Source organism: Eretmochelys imbricata, chromosome 4 (assembly GCF_965152235.1).
Source record: "Eretmochelys imbricata isolate rEreImb1 chromosome 4, rEreImb1.hap1, whole genome shotgun sequence".
Classification (NCBI taxonomy): domain Eukaryota; kingdom Metazoa; phylum Chordata; order Testudines; family Cheloniidae; genus Eretmochelys; species Eretmochelys imbricata.
Window position 1 is genome coordinate 109,750,969 of NC_135575.1, and position 19,496 is coordinate 109,770,464.

Consider the following 19,496-nt stretch of genomic DNA (forward strand, 5'->3'; position numbering starts at 1 on the left):
CCCTAAATCACCCCCAGCCCCATTTTTTAAAAATGGAAATAAATCAGAAATTCTGACCAAAGTGTGTCTTTAGGCTGGGTATGTGGCTAGAAGGAGCTTCTGAACAGGTCAGTAAAGATGGACTAAATAAAAGCACACCAAACCGATAAACATAGAAACTATGGCTTTGCCAGGATGGCGAGATTCTTTTCTTCCACCATGCCCAATGGACAAAACATAACACACACTTTCATTTCCTTTGCAGGAACTTCCAGCTCAGTGGGAATGAGGCACCAGGACTCTTGAGGCACGTTCATCCAACAAAGTGGAAAAAGGAAGAGGCTCACAGATGACATTGGGCGCAGGTCAGACAAACACCTGGAGTGCCCGAGGAAAGGAGGAGCAAAACAGGAAGCAGGAGGGAGAGCATGGCTGCTCGTGTTCCGCCTAAGCATGAGTAAGGGATCAGGACAGAGTGCAGCACAGGGAGCTGTTTGAGCGGCTGCTCACCCTGTTGGCCACCACTTCCCAGCCCGCAGCTCCAACCCCTTAAGCAGTGCCCATGGGCTCTCCTCCATGCTACTACATCCACCTTGCAGTCAGTACAGCCACTTGAGAGCCCTGTGGCTTGGGGTGGGCTATGAACAACTCCGTGAACTGGAATGGGCAGAGGTACCCTATTCCCTCCACCCTGTCCAACCCATTCAGCGGGGGGAAGAAGAAGACATACTCTTTTGACATCCAGTTCCACTGCCAGGGAGACTGCACAGTTTGCACTATAGCTAATGGCACAGTTTTGCACTCTGTTGCACTTTCTTACATCATTATTACCGTTTACATCACTTACCGTTTACATCATTATTTGTGGACAGGCAGCTGGGATGCCTGCAATGGTCATCAGAATACTTTGGGTTATTTTAATACTTTTGTTTATAAATTGGTTTGGCTGTACAATACATTTGTGTCTGAATGCTTGGAAAAGAAGGAAGTTGTAGCCAAAGCTTTTAATAGAGGATCAAACTCTCCGACAATCACATAAAACCAATACCAAATAAACAATAGCAAATCAGGAAAATAACAAATACATTGATAGGCATAAGACAAAAATACATAGCTTTGCATCCCCCACCACAGCATCACATTTCCTTACCAATGTCACCCCAAAGTTAAAGGTACAGGTGCTCAGTGTGTCCCTAGGTTCACTTGCTGACCTGGACCGAGACCCAGAGATGATAGGTGCACTTTCTGGTTGCCTGTACCAGGCCTGCAAAATGACAGTGTCCTGAGTCCACACCAGGCAAAAATGTTTGCCCTTATTCATGCATATGCTGAGCAAAGCACAATAATACATAGGGCACTAGCTGCATTGGCATCCAAACAGTTCTGTATGCAGTGCCAGCCTGCATTCGGCCTGCCAAATGGACACCCAGCACCATCCTGCAATTGCTCGATATGTAACTGACCTTTCTTTTGTCATGTTCCTGAGGTCAGGGTATATTTTGGAGGGAATTAGGTCCCTTCTTGTCCAAATGAGTAAATGTCAGATCTTCTCAGCACCCTGGTTTCAGGCCCCTTTCCAGTACATCCTATGTTTGTGGTCATGAACCTGTCTCTATGGCTGACGAAGGCCTGCAGAATGATCGAGTAGCATCCTTTGAATCTGACATATTCATGTGCTCCTTGTCACAGTTGAACTATGGATATGTGAGTGCCATTGAAGGCTCCAGCACAGGGTGGGAAACCCATTCTCTCAAAGCCAGATATTTTTCCAGACGCATTAACAATGTCCACCACAGTATTAATTGCCTCACAAATCTCAGTCACCACAACCCCAAGAGTTGACTTGCCAACCCAACTCCAAACTGGTTGGATATGGAACTGTAGCAGTCTGGGAGCCAGAATACAGATGGCAATAGCAACCTGCTTCTGGTCCAGTATAAGGGCCTGCCTCAATTGTGTGTCCTGGTGCTGGATGGTTTGGCAAGCTTCTCACACAGCTCCATGAAGGTCTGCTTCCTCTTGTGGAAGTTCTGGAGCCACTGCTGGTCACCCCAAGTTCACATGATGATCTGATCCCACCATGCTGTGTCAGTGGCCCTGCATCAGAAGTGCTGGTCTACATATGGGAAGTTCACAGTGATTGCAATATGCAATGGGTGTCTCCAATCTGCCATGAATGAACTCCCCTCTGAGACCTGCCGCCACCTTCCAAGGGGCAAAACTGCTACTGTAATGTCATCAACCACCTCACAGAACCTCTAGCTGCACCCTGCTCCAATAAAAGTTCAGCCACAAGCAGTTCTGGGTCCACGGCATGGCACTGGCTGGAATAGAGAGAAGCGAGGAGTGTACAGAGCCACAAGTGCCCCAGCTAGATGTGCTGGTGGACTAAGAAGACTTCCACAGAGAGGCCCAGCAGGGACAGACAAATCCTCCACAATACACCGCTAACCAATGGCGAGAGCAGCTCAAGCTAGTGAAGTGCTAAGAGCCCTGGGATACACATACCTGGATCGAACCCATGTAACTGCAGCACTAGTGTGACTGCAGCTACATCTGTGGCTCTGCAGCATGGCTGCTCAGACGCATGCTTGGCAAGCACTGATCTACCTGCACAAGAGCCGAGACCAGGGTACATTCTGCTGTGCTGACATTCCCTCAGAGGGAAATTTTGCCGTTAGTACATCGCAGCTCAGCAAGTGGCCTTAAAAGCTTTGATTTTATGAGGGTTCCTTCTGTCTACTGAACAGAAAGATTATTTTAGTTCATGGTCACATTTACGGTAGTACTCACCACTTTTATTTGTTGATGGCACTAAAATGTGATTATTATGCAATTCACCTTTCACTGGCAATGGAACAAAGGCCACACTGGATCTTTTACAACCATTTAATTGCGATGATTTTTATTCTTCCTAGTAGAGGAATTTGAATTGCAGGCAGTTTATCCACTCATGACTTAATTCAGTCTTCTGATATGCACGTACACCACCTCCCACTGATTTTAATGGGAGCTGCAGTAGCAGAATTGAGAGGAGATTTGGGCTTTTAGAGTTTCACATATGACAATAACTTTTTGAGGAAAGATCTGCTGGGACTTCACCTGGTGTGCATGCCTCTTTTTCCAGTAAGGATGATCTAAATCCTGTGAGGGAACATGCCATAATTTACATACAATAACCTAATGCTGTGCCAATGTCAAAGAAACCCAATGTCAAAGAAACCTTTATAAGCGATATATTTTGTGCGGGTGTGGACTTTCACAGTAGGTCCACTGTGGAAATTCTATCTTGGTTAAAACTATGAATAACAGATGGTTGGATAAAATGACCTATAACAAAGGATGGTGATGCCCAAAGGTACAAGTGGCCCCTGTTAAAAACCCAGCATTCTCTGTTAATCACCACATCAGGGAATCTGAGATACTTGATTATGTGCTATTCTCAGCACGGGGAGATCTTGCTGAGTGATAACTATTGGAAAAATGACTGTTTAAATAGCAATTAATTGTGACAGTTCGCGTAGATGCTTCCATTCATTTTTGCCCCTCATTACCATTTCAGAGGGCAGGCCTCAGACTATGTGGTCACATCTCTAGGATGTTTGGTACAGCACTGCCAACAGTGAACCTGAAAATGGAGTTAGCACCTGCAGTATGTGTGATTTACAGATCTCAACCTTCCTGTAAAACAAGTAAAAACAGCCATGCACTTCATCAAGATAGAGAGCACAATGACTCACCCGCTAACATTCTACATCTGAGATGACACAAAATGTCATCTCCTCACAGCTGCCCCTGAAGAAGACAGGAAGACCGTTCTACATTTAAAGGAGCAATACACAGAAAAGAGAATGACAACATTTTATTTCAGGTACCATAGCTAGATACGCCACACAGACAAGCATTACCCAGAAACTCAGAAGTGCAGTTAGCTTTGGAAAGCAGCATGCCCCTAATAGGTTTTACTGAAGTGAAGAGAGATGGGGTGGGAAAGGAAAAAGGGAGAGGACTCAAATGAAAGGGAGATGATTTACTAATAAGGTAAAGGGAGCTAGGATTTGCTAATTCCACATGGGCTAAGAAATTCTCAAAACACAGTTAAAGTTAATGGGAGGGGATTTTCAAAGGCACAAATTACAGTTAGGCACTTAAGTCCCACTTATCTGAAATAAGAGTTGAGTTCCAGAAACCATTTGTGCCTTTGTAAATCTCCCCCAACCTGTCCCTCTCCATCCCAAACTTTCTAGAGCCTCTGAACTCAAGGAAGCCAAATTAGGCCAAATTTTGTCTTTATTTTTATTTATTACCATACTGGAATCTCAGCGTGCTAGATGCTGTGCAAACAGAATGAAAAGACAGTCCCTGGCCCAAGCTTAAAGTCTAATTCGAACATTTAACTAACTTTTCCTTGTGGTTCCTTTTCATAGCAATCACAGCTGTTTGTGATTGCTTTTTAAAAACATGGCCTTATGTGCAGCTGTTAAATGTCACTGATGAGGGTGTCACTTCTCTTCCAGTTCTGCTTGGTTTAATAAATGATCATCATCGTATGGTGGGGGTTTCATCCATACCATACTGAGGAAAAAAATGTTACTAATATAGATTTTTTTTCATCTTAAAAGTGATTGTAGTATGTATGTAAGGTGACTGTGAAGATATGCATATATTTTTTAAACTGTAGCAGGAAGCCAGGCAGGAGGGAGCTGGGGAAGGTTCTAGGCCAGGGGTCGGCAATCTTTGGCACGCTGCCCATCAGGGTAATCCGCTGGTGTGCCGTGAGACATTTTGTTTACATTGTGTCAAGTATCAGGGGTTAGATTGAGTGAGATGGGTACCCAGAAGTCACCTACTACAGGACAGGCCCAGCAAGGAAAATACCAGAACACCATTGGCCATCATGTACAGCCCCCAGCTAAAACCTCTCCAGCACATTATCAACAATCTACAACCTATCCTGGAAAACGATCCCTCACTCTCACAGACCTTGGGAGACAGGCCAGTCCTCACTTACAGACAGCCCCACAACCTGAAGCAAATACTCATCAGCAACTACACACCACACCACAGAAACACTAACTCAGGAACCAATCCGTGCAGCAAGCCTTGTTGCCTACTCTGTCCCCATATCTACTCTAGCGACACCATCTGAGGACCCAACCACATCAGCCACACCATCAGGGGCTCATTCACTTTCACGTCTACTAATGCCCCTCTGCCATGTACATTGTCCAAATAGGACAGTCCCTATGTAAAAGAATAAATGGACACAAGTCGGACATCAGGAATGGTAATATACAAAAGCCAGTAGGAGAATACTTCAATCTTGCTGGACATTCTATAACAGATTAAAAAGTAGCTATACTTGAACAAAAAAAACTTCAGAAACAGACTTCAAAGAGAAACTGCAGAACTAAAATTCATTTGCAGATTTAACACCATTAATTTGAGCTTGAATAGGGACTGGGAGTGGCTGGCTCACTACAAAAGCAGCTTTGCCTCTCCTGGAATTGACACCTCCTCATCTATTGTTGGGAGTGGACTACATCCACCCTGATCAAATTGGCCCTGTCAACACTGGTTCTCCACTTGTGAGGTGTCTCTTCATGTGTCAGTATATAATGCCTCCATTTGTAATTTTCACTTCATGCATCTGAAGAAGTGTTTATTTTATCCACGAAAGCCTATGCCCAAATAAATCTGTTAGTCTTTAAAGTGCCACCGGACTCCTCTTTGTTTCTGTTTACGTTGACTGTAACGGCCCTCCGCAGCTTCCATTGGCTGGGAACGTTGCTCCTGAGGCAAGGGTGGCCCTGCTGCTGCTCCTAAGAGGAAGAAGATGCCCCATGCTGCCTCTCTGGAAGGGGATCCCCATGCCACCACAATTCCAAGTGCAGGAGGGGCAAGACCAAGGTCCCAGATTGCTTTAATCTGGCCTTGCCTTCCCTACAAACCTCAGTAGCTTTACTGAACAAGCTAGACCTGATTTTTTTTGGACTGCTCCCTCTGTGAGCATGGTGGTTAGTAATGCTTTTATATTGTCTTTTGGTTCATGTTCTATAAATTGTGCTGAGGAACAACCACCGCTGAGGCAAAGGGTGAGGGAGGGAATCGCTTATGATTATATAAATCACCTACTCTTCCATCTGGGATCATACAATATTCCTGTGGCAACTACAGCAACTTCTTCCATGGAAAAGTACTGGGAAAATACTTCATGCATTTTTAGCCTCTTTTCATGCAAAGTAGCAACCAGCAACAAGAAGGAGCCAGCACCAGGGACTAGATACACAAAGGCAGTTAGACGTTACAACACCCCACCAAGGAGTAGAATTCTCAGCTCTGAGTTAAGTTCCCAGGCTCCCTGCACAATGCATGGAGAAAATTAGGCCTGTGAGGAAGGAATCCTTAGAAACCCGCAATCCAACAGGGAAGCCGCCAAAGCTAGCCAGGAATGAAATGCAAAGGAAAGGGGAGTGGCTTATAGCCCAAACTCAAATGGTATTTAGGCTTCTAACTTCCATTGATCAGGGCCTCAAGGTGACTAAATTGACAGGCTGAGGAAGGTGCTTCCCTCTGCTCAAGATAGTTGGGGTTGGTCCTGCTTTGAGCAGGGTCTAGGACTAGATGACCTCCTGAGGTCTCTTCCAACCCTAATCTTCTATGATTCTATGAGATCCTCAGCCATGAACCATCTCCTGGTGTTAAACACATATGCCAGGTCAGCTGCTTAAGTAACCCATGCCCTAGCAACTGAAAATCAGCAAGAGACACCTACTCTGTTATAGCCAGCAGGCCAGTAGTTAGGCCACTCACTCAGGATGTGAGAAACCCGGCTTCAAGCCTGATTTGGAACATGGACTTGACCATGCATCTGAGGTGAGTGCCCTACCGAGCAGGCTATTGGCTATTCTGGGGTAGGTCTCCCAGCTATTCACTGGGGCAGAGACTTGAACCTGGGTCTCTGTGAACAGGTTTCCCCTTCAGCTCCTAGAAACACTGGCTAGTAAGCCCTCTTTGTGAATTAAGCAGCAGATAGAGTCTTGATTATTGTTTATGCGCCAGGCACAGCCCAGCATAGCAGCAGTTATGTAGAACCTCCCTCGCCTGCTCCCAGGCTCTGCCTTTTACACTGCTTGCTTTTTTCTCAGAGCTATCCAGCAAGTGAGCTAATTACTTCATTAGCTCCCCAGGCCCCCTACAGGTGCAAGTGATCCCTTCTGCCTTTCCAGACCCAAGCTACCTAAGTCCCTCATACACTAACTACACCTAGTACCCTGGCTGTTCTAAGTGACCAGGGTGCTTCCAAAGGGCTCAGTTTATAGCTGATAACAGCACCCTGTCACAGTCTCTCACGTACTAGCTGAGTGTTCTAACTACTGGGCTATAAAGCTGTGTCTGGTCATTTGATTATTTATACAAAGCGAAGTAACTTTAACAGGAGAGATTGAGCACCTTTGTGGCGCTAGCCCCTTACGACCAACTAGCTCTCCGTGGACAACAGCTTGAGAACTGATGCTCTGGGTCATAGTCAAATAGTAGAGGACTGAATTCTATCCTCAGTTACATGTGCACAGCTCCTGCTAAAGCCTATAGGAGTTGCACATTGCATAACCAAGGGCAGAATCTGGCCCATAAATTGTCCAGCTTGTAATTTATGCTTCTTGCATAGTGTAAACTAGCAGTAGTTACATGCTACTGTCATCTACTTTCAAAATATTATCTACTGCTGTAATTAAGTTGCTTGTTTATATACAGTGCAGGGCACTAATATATTAACTAGTGTATAGTGATTGGTGCCTGCAAGAAGTGTAAAAGATAATTATGAAAGTTTCACAAGGGCATGAGTAAAATGGAATGGTTTCAATATTGTCCTCCCTTCTGGTGTTCTGCTGTGTTGTAATACTGGGGTCTGAGCTGCATTGTAAATCTACTTAGTCACTGCTCTAGTGAAAATCAGCATAATTACTATCCATGTGAGAAAAACACACCTTAGCTTCCCTGGTTATGGAGCATGTATTCCCCTTCAGAGTAAAGTGATGAAGGGAAGGCTACAATTCACAGAATATTCCCTATAAAAATACATTGCATGAGTTGATATGTACAGTAAAATGCCAGCCAGTCACATGGACAAAAATATTTATAGCAGTTGGCATTTGGTATGTCTAGAAATGCCCGCTGATAGAAACAAATCCCTATCAATGACATATTGAGGATGATATGGAGCACAGCATTGCTGCTTACTTACAGTACCTATATGGAAATGTGGACGGAGATTTTCTTCTGGTCTCCTTATGCTCTTAAATGTTGGCCGGGCCATCTGCAATATTCATATTTAGCACCCTTTGCTTACACACCTACCAAATCATGTGGATTTGTTCTCAGTATTATTCATTAACCATTCATTTTTTGTAGTAAAGTAGAGTCAAATTTTCTGCTTTATAAATTGTCCCAGCTGTATTGACTTCAGTGATCCTATGTATTGTGCACATTTATTTTTACAAATATTCATTTCTTGCATGGTGCTTCACACATTTTTAATGTGAGTGTTTTGGGAGTTTTAAAATCGTATTCTAGCTGCACCTCCTACAGAAAACAATGACCTTGACCTTGGGTCACTTCTTTGGCCTTGCCTTCTCTAATATAACGTTAGAGCTGACTGAAAAACAGAAGTTCCATTTCTCAGGAAATTTCAACTTATCAAAACCTGTTTTGGTTCTGAATTGGCATAAGTCAACATTTCAAAATTTTCTGTGGTACAGAAATTCTGAAAAAAGTCAATTCAGAAATGGCAAAACACACAGTTTCAATAATGGCAAAACAACATAAAATAGTAAATTATACATTTAAATTCATGTTTAATAATAAAAATATAAACTAATCAAACTGAGATGGCTGAAGTGAATCATTTCAACACTTCCCCATCAAAAATGTTGTCAAATGCTAATCCTGCCCATGAATGTTTTGATTTCAACACAACTGCATTTTCCAGAAAACTCTCCAGTCAAAATTTTTTTTGACCAGCTCTAATAAACACATAGAAAGCATGTATATTTAAAAACAAAAAAAGTCTTCCAAAACAAAACACTGCACTGCAAGCACTATTTCCCCCAGGGAAAGGATGAGAAAGAGAATGAATGAGAATGCGACAGATAGTCACGTTGCTTAATGCACTTCTGGAAAGTGCTCTGATACTACTGTGATGAGTGCAGTATAAGAACAGATCTAGATTAGACTAAAAACAGTCATTTAACTATTTCCTTCCATGGTTGCCAATATGGAAATCAAGGAGAGAAATTAAGTAGTGGAGTGTTTAACCCGCAGTAGTGATAGTAGTGCGTTTAATTTCCCCTGGATTTTAAAATGTACTCAGTTTAATGCTCTGTTCTAGATATGAATACATTGTCAGGACACACTGGAAACTGAAGAAAGGGAAGGTAAACCTCCCAAATAATCCTGGTGAGAAGAAGGGTCCACTTGAAAGTGACAGCAAAGGAGCCAAAAGCTTAGAGATGAATGATGAACACTGTGGTCCAGATGCGGAGACAGATGAAAGAGGAGTACAGCAATGTGCAGAGATAAGAGCAGCAATGAGGAGTCCCTTGATGAACTTCATTCTAGGAGTCTTTAGATCCCTCTGCAGCAACTGCCTGAAGTTAAGTGTTTGCTTAAATGCTTTGCCAAAGTGAGGCTTCAGTGAACTTCCAGAATGGATTTGAAAATTGTTCACATAAGGTGGACAGCACAGGGATGGGCTTTACAAACCCCACGCTAAAGCAGAGACAAAGGAAGGGATGGAGCAATACTGGCCCAGGGAGGCCTTTCCCCCTCAGGCACTGTTGAGCATGCTCCAGGGAGAATACCAGGATAAAGAGCGTCAGCAGCCCCAGGTGGGGGGCCATTTCCTGGAGGAGCACTGCCCTGCAGCAACAGGAGAGGAAAGTTCTCCTAGGTGAACCTGACTGTGAATCTCCCCCCACCTCCCCAGCTGCTCTCCAGGAGGGAGGAGGAACCGTGGGCTAGGATTTGAGCAGGCGACAGGCATCAGCCCTAGACTGTGTGGGTTTGGAAATAAAGACTAATGCCACTGTGCCCATGCCCCAGACTGAGATGCAGTGGTAGTAGGAAGTGGCCCAGGGGAAAGCAAGCAAACAGGCTGGCCAAACTTAGGCCAGTGCATGCTGTTTAACTTTCAGGGCCCAGGGCATGGATCTGCTGCAGGGGAGGACTCAGGTCCCCTTTCCCACCCCAGAGCTATGCCTATAGCCTCGAGGACAGGACGAGGGGTTACCATAAAAGGTCATTCCAGCTAACACCTCATCCAATGGCCAGGGATACCTGGAACAGGCAGAAAGGCTTAGGGTTGCCAACTTTCTAAAATTGAACAAAACCGAACACCCTTGCCCCACCCCTCCTCCTCCTCTTCCCCGAGGCCCCGCCCCTACCCCACCCCTTCTGAGGCCCTGTTCCCCACTCACTACATCCCCCCTCCCTCTGTCGCTCATTCTCCCCCACCCTCACTCACTCACTTTCACTGGGCAGGGGCAGGGGATTGGGGTGCAGGAGGGGGTGAGGGCTCCAGCTGGGGTGCAGGCTCTGGGGTGGGGTTGGCGATGAGAGATCTGGGTGCAAGAGGGGGCTCATGGCTGGGGCAGGGATTGGGGTGCGGACTCTGGGGTGGGGTCAGGGATGAGGGGCTTGGGGTGCAGGGGGGGCTCAGGGCTGGGACAAGGGGCTAGGGTGCAGGATGTGGGCTCCAGCCAGGCAGTGCTTACCTCAGGCAGCTCCCAGTCAGCGGCACAATGGGGCTAAGGCAGGCTCCCTGACTGCCCTGGCTCTGTGCACTCATGGAACTGGTGGCATGTCCTCTGGCCCTTTCACCTGGGGGCCACAGGGGCTCTGCACGCTGCCTGCGTCCACAGGCTCCGCCCCCACAGCTCCCATTGGCCGCAGTTCCAGGCCAGTGGGAGCTGCAGCGCTGGCTCACTGGGTGGGGACCGCGCGCAAAGCCCCCTGGCTGCCCCTGCACCTAGAGAGCACAGAGACATGCTGGCCGCTTCTGGGAGCTGTGCAGAGCCAGGGCAGGCAGGGAGCCTTCCCTAGCCATGCTGTGTTGCCTACTGGACTTTTAGCTGCCTAGTCAGCGGTGCTGATCAGAGCTGCCAGGGTCCCTTTTCGACCGGGTGTTCTGGTCGAAAACTTGACACCTGGCAACCCTAGAAAGGCTGGAGTTGGAGGCCCAGACTGCTAGGCCTGCTGACCAAACAAACCACCCCGTTACAGGCACTATCCATGTTTTCACTGATGTGCTTTAATTCATGAGGGACGGGGAGTCAGGCATAAGGCATGACGACAGCAAACTGAATTTCAATATTTCTAGTTTACTAGAGGAAGTTAAAAATTATAAGCCAAGTGTCTAAGCCGTCCGCTGTTTTAATTTCTGAAAGAATGCTGTTCATGTAGTGTTGCTGTCAAGGTTCCTCCCCCACTCTGAACTCTAGGGTAGAGATGTGGGGACCTGCATGAAAAACCTCCTAAGCTTATCTTTACCAGCTTAGGTCAAAACTTCCCCAAGGTACAAAATATTCCACCCTTTGTCCTTGGATTGGCCGCTACCACCACCAAACTAATACTGGTTACTGGGGAAGAGCTGTTTGGACGCGTCTTTCCCCCCAAAATACTTCCCAAAACCTTGCACCCCACTTCCTGGACAAGGTTTGGTAAAAAGCCTCACCAATTTGCCTAGGTGACTACAGACCCAGACCCTTGGATCTTAAGAACAATGAACAATCCTCCCAACACTTGCACCCCCCCTTTCCTGGGAAATGTTGGATAAAAAGCCTCACCAATTTGCATAGGTGACCACAGACCCAAACCCTTGGATCTGAGAACAATGAAAAAGCATTCAGTTTTCTTACAAGAAGACTTTTAATAAAAATAGAAGTAAACAGAAATAAAGAAATCCCCCCTGTAAAATCAGGATGGTAGATATCTTACAGGGTAATTAGATTCAAAAACATAGAGAACCCCTCTAGGCAAAACCTTAAGTTACAAAAAAGATACACAGACAGAAATAGTTATTCTATTCAGCACAGTTCTTTTCTCAGCCATTTAAAGAAATCATAATCTAACACGTACCTAGCTAGATTACTTACTAAAAGTTCTAAGACTCCATTCCTGGTCTATCCCCGGCCAAGACAGAATATAGACAGACACACAGACCCTTTGTTTCTCTCCCTCCTCCCAGCTTTTGAAAGTATCTTGTCTCCTCATTGGTCATTTTGGTCAGGTGCCAGCGAGGTTACCTTTAGCTTCTTAACCCTTTACAGGTGAGAGGAGCTTTCCCCTGGCCAGGAGGGATTTCAAAGGGGTTTACCCTTTCCTTTATATTTATGACAGTTGCACATTTATCCATTTTCAAATAAGGAATGTTTCTGTGCTGGTATTTTAATTTGATAGAACGCTGTAATTTTGTAATTTACCAATTTTTAATTCTTAAATAGGTCTGGGTTCTTTTCACATTTTAAATTCCTTACACCATGTTCAATCTGAAAGAGCAAAACAGATATGCTCTTTAAATGCCCAATTAAAAAGCCCAATCACTTAGGTCCTTAGCTGGGGAAAAAGAGAAGCCAGTGTTTCTTGAATACATTCTGTTCTGCATGTATCCCCCTTCACACAGTGCAGGGGAAAGGACAGCAGAGGCCCAACGCTCCATCAAGCGTGTTATGACAATCTTCCCTTTACTCTTCCATACCTACTTTTCACTATGGCTAGCCCATAGGAACTTGCCAGAAAATCCCCATGCCCACATAATCCAACTGCAAAGTACTTTACTTAGGAAAGAAAAATCAAATGCACGACTACAAACCAGGGAATAACTGGCTAGTGATAGTACTGATGAAAAAGGATCCGGGGCTTACCATAGTAGGATCATAAATTGAATGAGAGTCAACAGTGTTGCAGTTGCAAAAAAAAAAAAAAAAAGGCTAATATAGTTCTGGGATGTATTAACAGGAGTGTCTTATGTAAGACAGAGGAGATAATTGTCCCACTCTACTTGGCACTGGAGAGGCCTCAGTTGGAGTAGTGTGTCCAATTCTGGGCACCAAACTTTAAGAAAGAAGTGGACAAATTGGAGAGAATCCAGAGGAGAGCAACAAAAATGATAAAAGGTTTAGAAAACCTGACCTGTGGGGGAAGGTTAAAAAGAACTGGGCCTATTTAGTCTTGAGAATAGAGGACTGAGAGGGGTACTGGTTAACAGTATTCAAATACATTGAGGCCTGTTATAAAGGGGATGGTGATCAATTGTTCTCCAGGTCCACTGAAAGTAGAACAAGAAGTACTAGGCTCAATCTGTAGCAAGAGAGCTCTAGGTTAGCTATTCAGGAAAACTTTCGAACTGTAAGGGTAGTTAAGCTCTGGAACAGGCTTCCAAGGGAGGTTGTGGAATCCCCACATTAGATGTTTTTAAGAACAGGTTGCACAAACACCTGTCAGGGATATTCTAGATTTAACTTGGCCCTGCCTCAGCACTGAGGGCTGGACTAGATGACCTCTCATGGTCCCTTCCAGCATGCCTCATACGCAGCACATTCACTTCTATCAAAATCTGTGTCAGTGCACATTCCTGCTAAGATTTCCTTTGTTGTACCTATGCTGATGCACAACCCCATATCCTTTACACGTTGCTGTTTCAAAGTAGAGCTCTTTGACTCAGAACTATTTTTCCATTGGCAACCACTGCATATAAGTAAATGTATATATTTTAAACATCTCTTTATTTTTTTATTCAATGCACTGCACTCTACTAGAGCAAGATGAACACTCATGCCCAGGTTACAAAGCCAATGGTACAGAATCCCAAAAGGTTGTATAATTTCCTCTAATTTAAAAAAATGATTTTTAGAAACCTTGTGGCTCAACAGTTACTCTTCACAGAAAATTCATAACTGGTTAGAAAAATAGATTTCAACATCCTTCTGTATTATAGACATAATATGAAGATATTTAGCTACACTGTAATCTTTATTTTAAGAACTCACCTCCTGCATTAGCAGCAAATCACAATGTAACTTAGACAATGGAGCCACTAACATGACTCCACAATATGTAGTATACATAGTTACAAATACAATTTTTAAAAGCTATGTTATAAAATACACAGCGTGTCCTTTTTACATTATAGATAAACATTGCATAGTTTTCAAATATGGCATGTAAACAACTCAATCACATAAAGACATTTACGATATAACTTATGAAAATGCTGTACACCAGAACAATTATAAATTAAGTGTAAATAGCAATTATTAGAGTCTGGGAATGAATATGCTGGGACACGTGCTATCAGTTTTTAAGTAAATGTCTCCACTGAAATCCATGAGTTCTGCTTAAAAATAAAGGCATGTGACACAACGTATATGAAGAGTGAAGAAGGATAAACAAGAACTGAATGTAGGACAGGAGAATAGTTACAACAAAGGAGCCTAGAGCGCTCATATGCCTAAACAGAATTCCTCCAGTTCCTTTGTAGCAACTGCTTTCCCTAACCTACCCCTGGTGTTTTGATAGAGGGCTTGTTTATTTAAAACAAAGAGCCACTCTGTTAACTGACTAAGGAAAAGCAAGAAACTTCTTCTATTTTAAAGTTAGTCAATCAAAAATCTGACAGAATTTCACAAGAACATCTAGATATTATTCTAATGAGTCAAAAAGCTGAGAGTAGGAAATGCACATAAGCCGATAAAGACATGTGAGAGCACATCAGAAATATCAGCGGCAGAATAGAGATCTTGTTCATCTGAGAAGAGTGGTTCAAAGACAACAAAGTTCAACAAACTTTAACATCAAGAAAACAGAAAAAGGAATAGGGGTGGCTGGTCCTAACTCTGAGCTCTCTATTGAGATCCAGAGAAGCAGAGTTAGGCCTACATTGAGTCCTTTTGAAAATCCTATCTGGGCTAATAGATACAAATCGCAACTATGCTTAGCATCTTGTCATTGGCTCACAGTTACAGAAAAAATCAAAAGCTCAGCCTGAATAAAATTTAATATAGTATGAAAAAGCAGACTTTACACAACTTGTAAACATGTTAATTTAAAAATGTGAAGAACTTATTTTCACCCTCAAAATGTACATATTTACATAATAACTGAGTTCTGCCTATTAAATTACATAACATTAAGAAAATAGGAAACTTGTTTCAGAAGTAAATCTATTTTAGCAGCACTGAGTAGCTATGCTACAATGAAAGGGTCTTGTCAGCATTTCCATTATAAGTCTCATTTATAACTCAGCTATAAAAACTAAAAATTAGCATAGAGCCAGGGTTGTAATTTTTCCATCCCTCATAACTGTCAACCTTCACACATTCCAACCCTCACCCACTGCATCTCCCATGATTTGGTCATTTTTAAATTACATAAAGCCAACAAAAGCGTACTGATTTTTGAAGGCTTTGCAGTACTCAGAATGGTTCATTCTGAAATGTTGCAGTTTGTCAGTCCATGATGTGGACTAGTCTTCACAGGCATTTACTAAAACATTAATACCCACAGAGAGTGAGGACAAGGGACTTCCCAGAATGTGCTGTATGATTACTTTACCTATGGATTTTTATTAGAGATTTGGATTCCTAATATGCACATGCATAATACCGATAGTACAAATTCACATCAGGCACTATGTTGATTCCAGCTAAGTTGACACAGGCCATGCTGTAAATGGTTACAGTTAACACACATTTTCTCTACAGTAGATGTTAAAAGATTTCTTTAAGAACGTGCGATCTTAGCATAAACCCCACAGTAGGCATAATGCTGAAGTCCAAATTTCCTTGGACTTTTATTGCTCTAAATCCAATCTTTACCGCTATTTTAAAAGGCTGTTTTATGGTTTAGTAAAGAGGTTCCATCAAGCCCTTCAGTAGGCACCCAATCCTTAACCGATTTATACTTTCAAAAGGCAAGTGCACCAGCAATTTAAAATTGTTACATGTTAGCCTTTAGCTGGAAGTCACAAAATACAGCATCTCAGCTCTCTAACATTACAGGAAATGAATATATGAAAATATTTTCATTCTTCTGATTTTTTGCCTCTTCCAGAAACTTTGTGGGATCATCGGGTGAGTGTGGTTTAATATCCCTGTAATTTGGAGAAAATGTTCTGCACATTCCAGAGTGGTTTTTTTAAGTTCATATCTCTCAACTCATTGGAGCCATTCTGCTAATGGGACTGCATAGCAATGTTTATTTGTTTAGTACTGCTGACCTTGAATTAATGTATCATATAGTAGATCCTCCAGATAAAAATCCAGCCTTAGCTTTTTACCTGATCTTAGACTTTCTGGGAACCCTGTAGAATTTGTTCTACTGCATTCCTTGATGAGTAGTATACCACTGGATACAAGAACCTAACAGAGTTTTCATTCATTCCTCAGTATACTGCCCAAGCTGATTTTCAAGAGATTGATTGTCTTATACTGTATCTTTTCTATTACAGATTGATCCCCTCCTAGAAGGCTGTGTTGTCTGAGTAGGTTTTCTCATCACCAGCTGCTGGTTCTGTCTTTGTAACACAATTTTCTTCATCAGCCAATTCAACTGCATTATCATAAACTGCCATAGCCTTTCCCTGCTTGTCTCTGGCCAGCTCATCTTCCGTCTTGTCTTTGCAGCATTTGCAGCACTTGTTGCAGAAGCAGTATCTCCCACAGAAGGAGAGTGCAGAAGTTATCACATTATCCCATGGCTTCAAGGAGTGTAACCACCTGGGAAGGAAATCCCAGTTTTGGAGCTTTGTAGGCAGTATATTTGGCCGTTTGGACTGCAGAACATTAATCACAATCACCACAATCAAAGCGAGTAGGATGGGACCACAAACACCCAGAAGGACCTGCCAGCCAGCTACCGACAAACCAAACACAGCCAACGGGATCAGGAAGAAGCAGAGGATTAGATAAAAAACAGCAAACCATCTGTACTTGGCTGTTATGTTCCCCAAGCTCTTTGCGAGGCGGATTGGTACCCGGGTGAAAGGTATTGGGTACCACAGAATAATCCCGGAAATATTGAAAAAAAAGTGACACAAAGCAATCTGAAAGCAAGCATATTTTGAACAGTTAGTTAGAGTGCCTTTAAATACTGTGTCCCAAATATCAACAAACCTATGATCTTCCTCAGAGTCTGTGTTCTGTCTTCCCTTGCTCCCCTCTTACTCTATTATCACACTTAGAGTTATGATTAGATTTAGGTTATAAGGTCTTGTCTATGCTCTGGGAAGCACTATGCACACTGTGGGTACTACATAATTAATAATAATGATTAAAAATCAAGATAATGTTTGGAAAATATCCAGACTTCTGTGTGTTTTTGATGAGTCAACAACATAAGACAGCTAAGTTACATCTGACTTGGCCTAAGGGTCTAATTCCTTACTCTCACACTAGCAAAATTCCCAGTGAAATCAGGGCACCTACAACAAGAGTATGGGGTCAGGTCATTACAAGTGTACAATGGACAGTACATCCACATGCACAATGAGACATAGAGCTGGTCAGAGAAGCTCTGAGAGAACCAGATTCTGTTGGAATATGTGGTTCCATCAGCATCAAAATGCTTAATGAAACTGGGTCCATTTTGCCAGAATATCATTGCGGGGAGGGGGAGAAAGGTTTCAACAAATGTCCCATTTTGACATTTTTGGAACAAAACATTTTGATTTTTTGCTTTCAAACCACTTTTCATATCTAATTTTTTTTTACTTTAATAAAAAATGCAAAAAGTTAAAATCAAAAAGAAACATTTCAAATGACCCAATATATTATTTTTCATTTCCCATTGTGGAGAATTTGGAAATTTTGGGTGTTTGCTCCGATTTGGAACAAAGCCAAAACTCAATATCTCGAAATCCTTCACAAAACAGAACTCTCATCCTCCACGCAGCTCTGCTGAGTAGTTCTACCATGCAGCCCTTCACCCCAGTGCTGCATGCTGGGGACAAAGCCAGCCAATTCAAACAACAAGCAATTTCTTTTTCAACTAAAAAAGATACAAGTACAAATCAATGAGAAGGGCACACAAGCCTAATTTTTTAATGTGAAAAATGTGTGGCTTATAAGGAAATAAGGTGCTGCCTTTAGACTCCGGCAGTCTAATAAGTCAATTAAGACAAATGCAGAGTCCTCCACTTAGGAAGGAACAATCAGTTGCACACATACAAAATGGGAAATGACTGCCTCGGAAGGAGTACTGCAGAAAGGGATCTGGGGGTCATCGTGGATCACAAGTTAAATATGAGTCAACAGTGTAACGCTGTTGCAAAAAAAGCAAACATCCTTCTGGGATGTATTAGCAGGAGTATTGTAAGCAAGACCCAAGAAGTAATTATTCCGCTCTACTCCGCGCTGATTAGGCCTCAGCTGGAGTATTGTGTCCAGTTCTGGGCACCACATTTCAGCAAAGATGTGGACAAATTGGAGAAAGTCCCGAGAAGAGCGACAAAAATGATTCAAGGTCTAGAAAACATGACCTACGAGGGAAGATTGAAAAAACTGGGTTTGTTTAGTCTGGAGAAGAGAAGACTGAGAGGGGACATGATAACAGTTTTCAAGTACCTAAAAGGTTGCTATAAGGAGGAGGGAGAAAAATTGTTCCTCTTAACCTCTGAGGGTAAGACAAGAAGCAATGGGCTTAAATTGCAGCAAGGGCGGTTTAAGTTGGACATTAGGAAAAACTTCCTAAAATACAAAGGTTAAAGAAATTCTTGAGTGAACAGTTAGCAGCAGGTTTTGTGGGAGTGTGGCCTGAGAGGAGGCAATTTTGTGGTCTGGAGATGTAGTCTTGATTTTTGAATGTTTTGTTCCAGGCTTGTGGCGTGAGCCAGTGCTCATTCATATCCCTTAACAAAGGGATGGTGATGATCTAGTGGGCAAGGTTTAAAAGTCAGTCACTAGCTAACATTGGTAGAGCCCTGTGCAGATACAAAATTTATATCCCCAGATGTGGATATCCACGGATATAAAGCGGATATCCGCAGAGCTGCAGAGCTCTACCAGGAACTGCAGCGGCAAAAGCAGTAGCATGTCAGGCCGCCGCTCACAGGAGCCAGTGCCCAGCCCCGGCAACTCCTCCAGCATGGCTGTACCACCCCCAACCCTGCCCATTGGGGTGGGCACCAGGCTCCCTAGCAGCTGTTCCTGATCATGCTAGTGTGTGCTAGCGGCTCACACACTTCCAAACAGGAGTCCCTTCCACACAGCAGTCTGCGTCTCTATAGATATCCATCCCCAGACATAAATTTTATATGGAATGGATCAAGGACAATTATGCTCAGCTCAGTAAGACACTTAATGAAGTGGAAACTCAGGTGATCTTCAGTGGAATACTTCCAGTCCCTAGAGAAGGCGAGTGAAGGCATGAAAAATAATGAAGATCAGCGGATGGCTCAAGGATTGGTATTATGAGGAAATTTGGGGATCACTGACCAGTAAGAGGCATTCACAGAAAGAAGACTC

The 19,496-nt window shown here is 43.3% G+C and overlaps 1 protein-coding gene across 1 annotated transcript in view; it reads right to left on the reverse strand.

Moving 5' to 3' along the window:
• Positions 1-16,495: 16,495 nt before the first annotated feature.
• SLC34A2 (solute carrier family 34 member 2) overlaps positions 16,496-19,496 on the reverse strand; it is a 35,438-nt gene continuing 32,437 nt past the window's right edge. The window contains exon 13 of the mRNA XM_077814611.1: positions 16,496-17,077. Coding sequence (XP_077670737.1) covers positions 16,496-17,077 — 582 coding nt within the window. The remainder of the gene's footprint in view (positions 17,078-19,496) is intronic.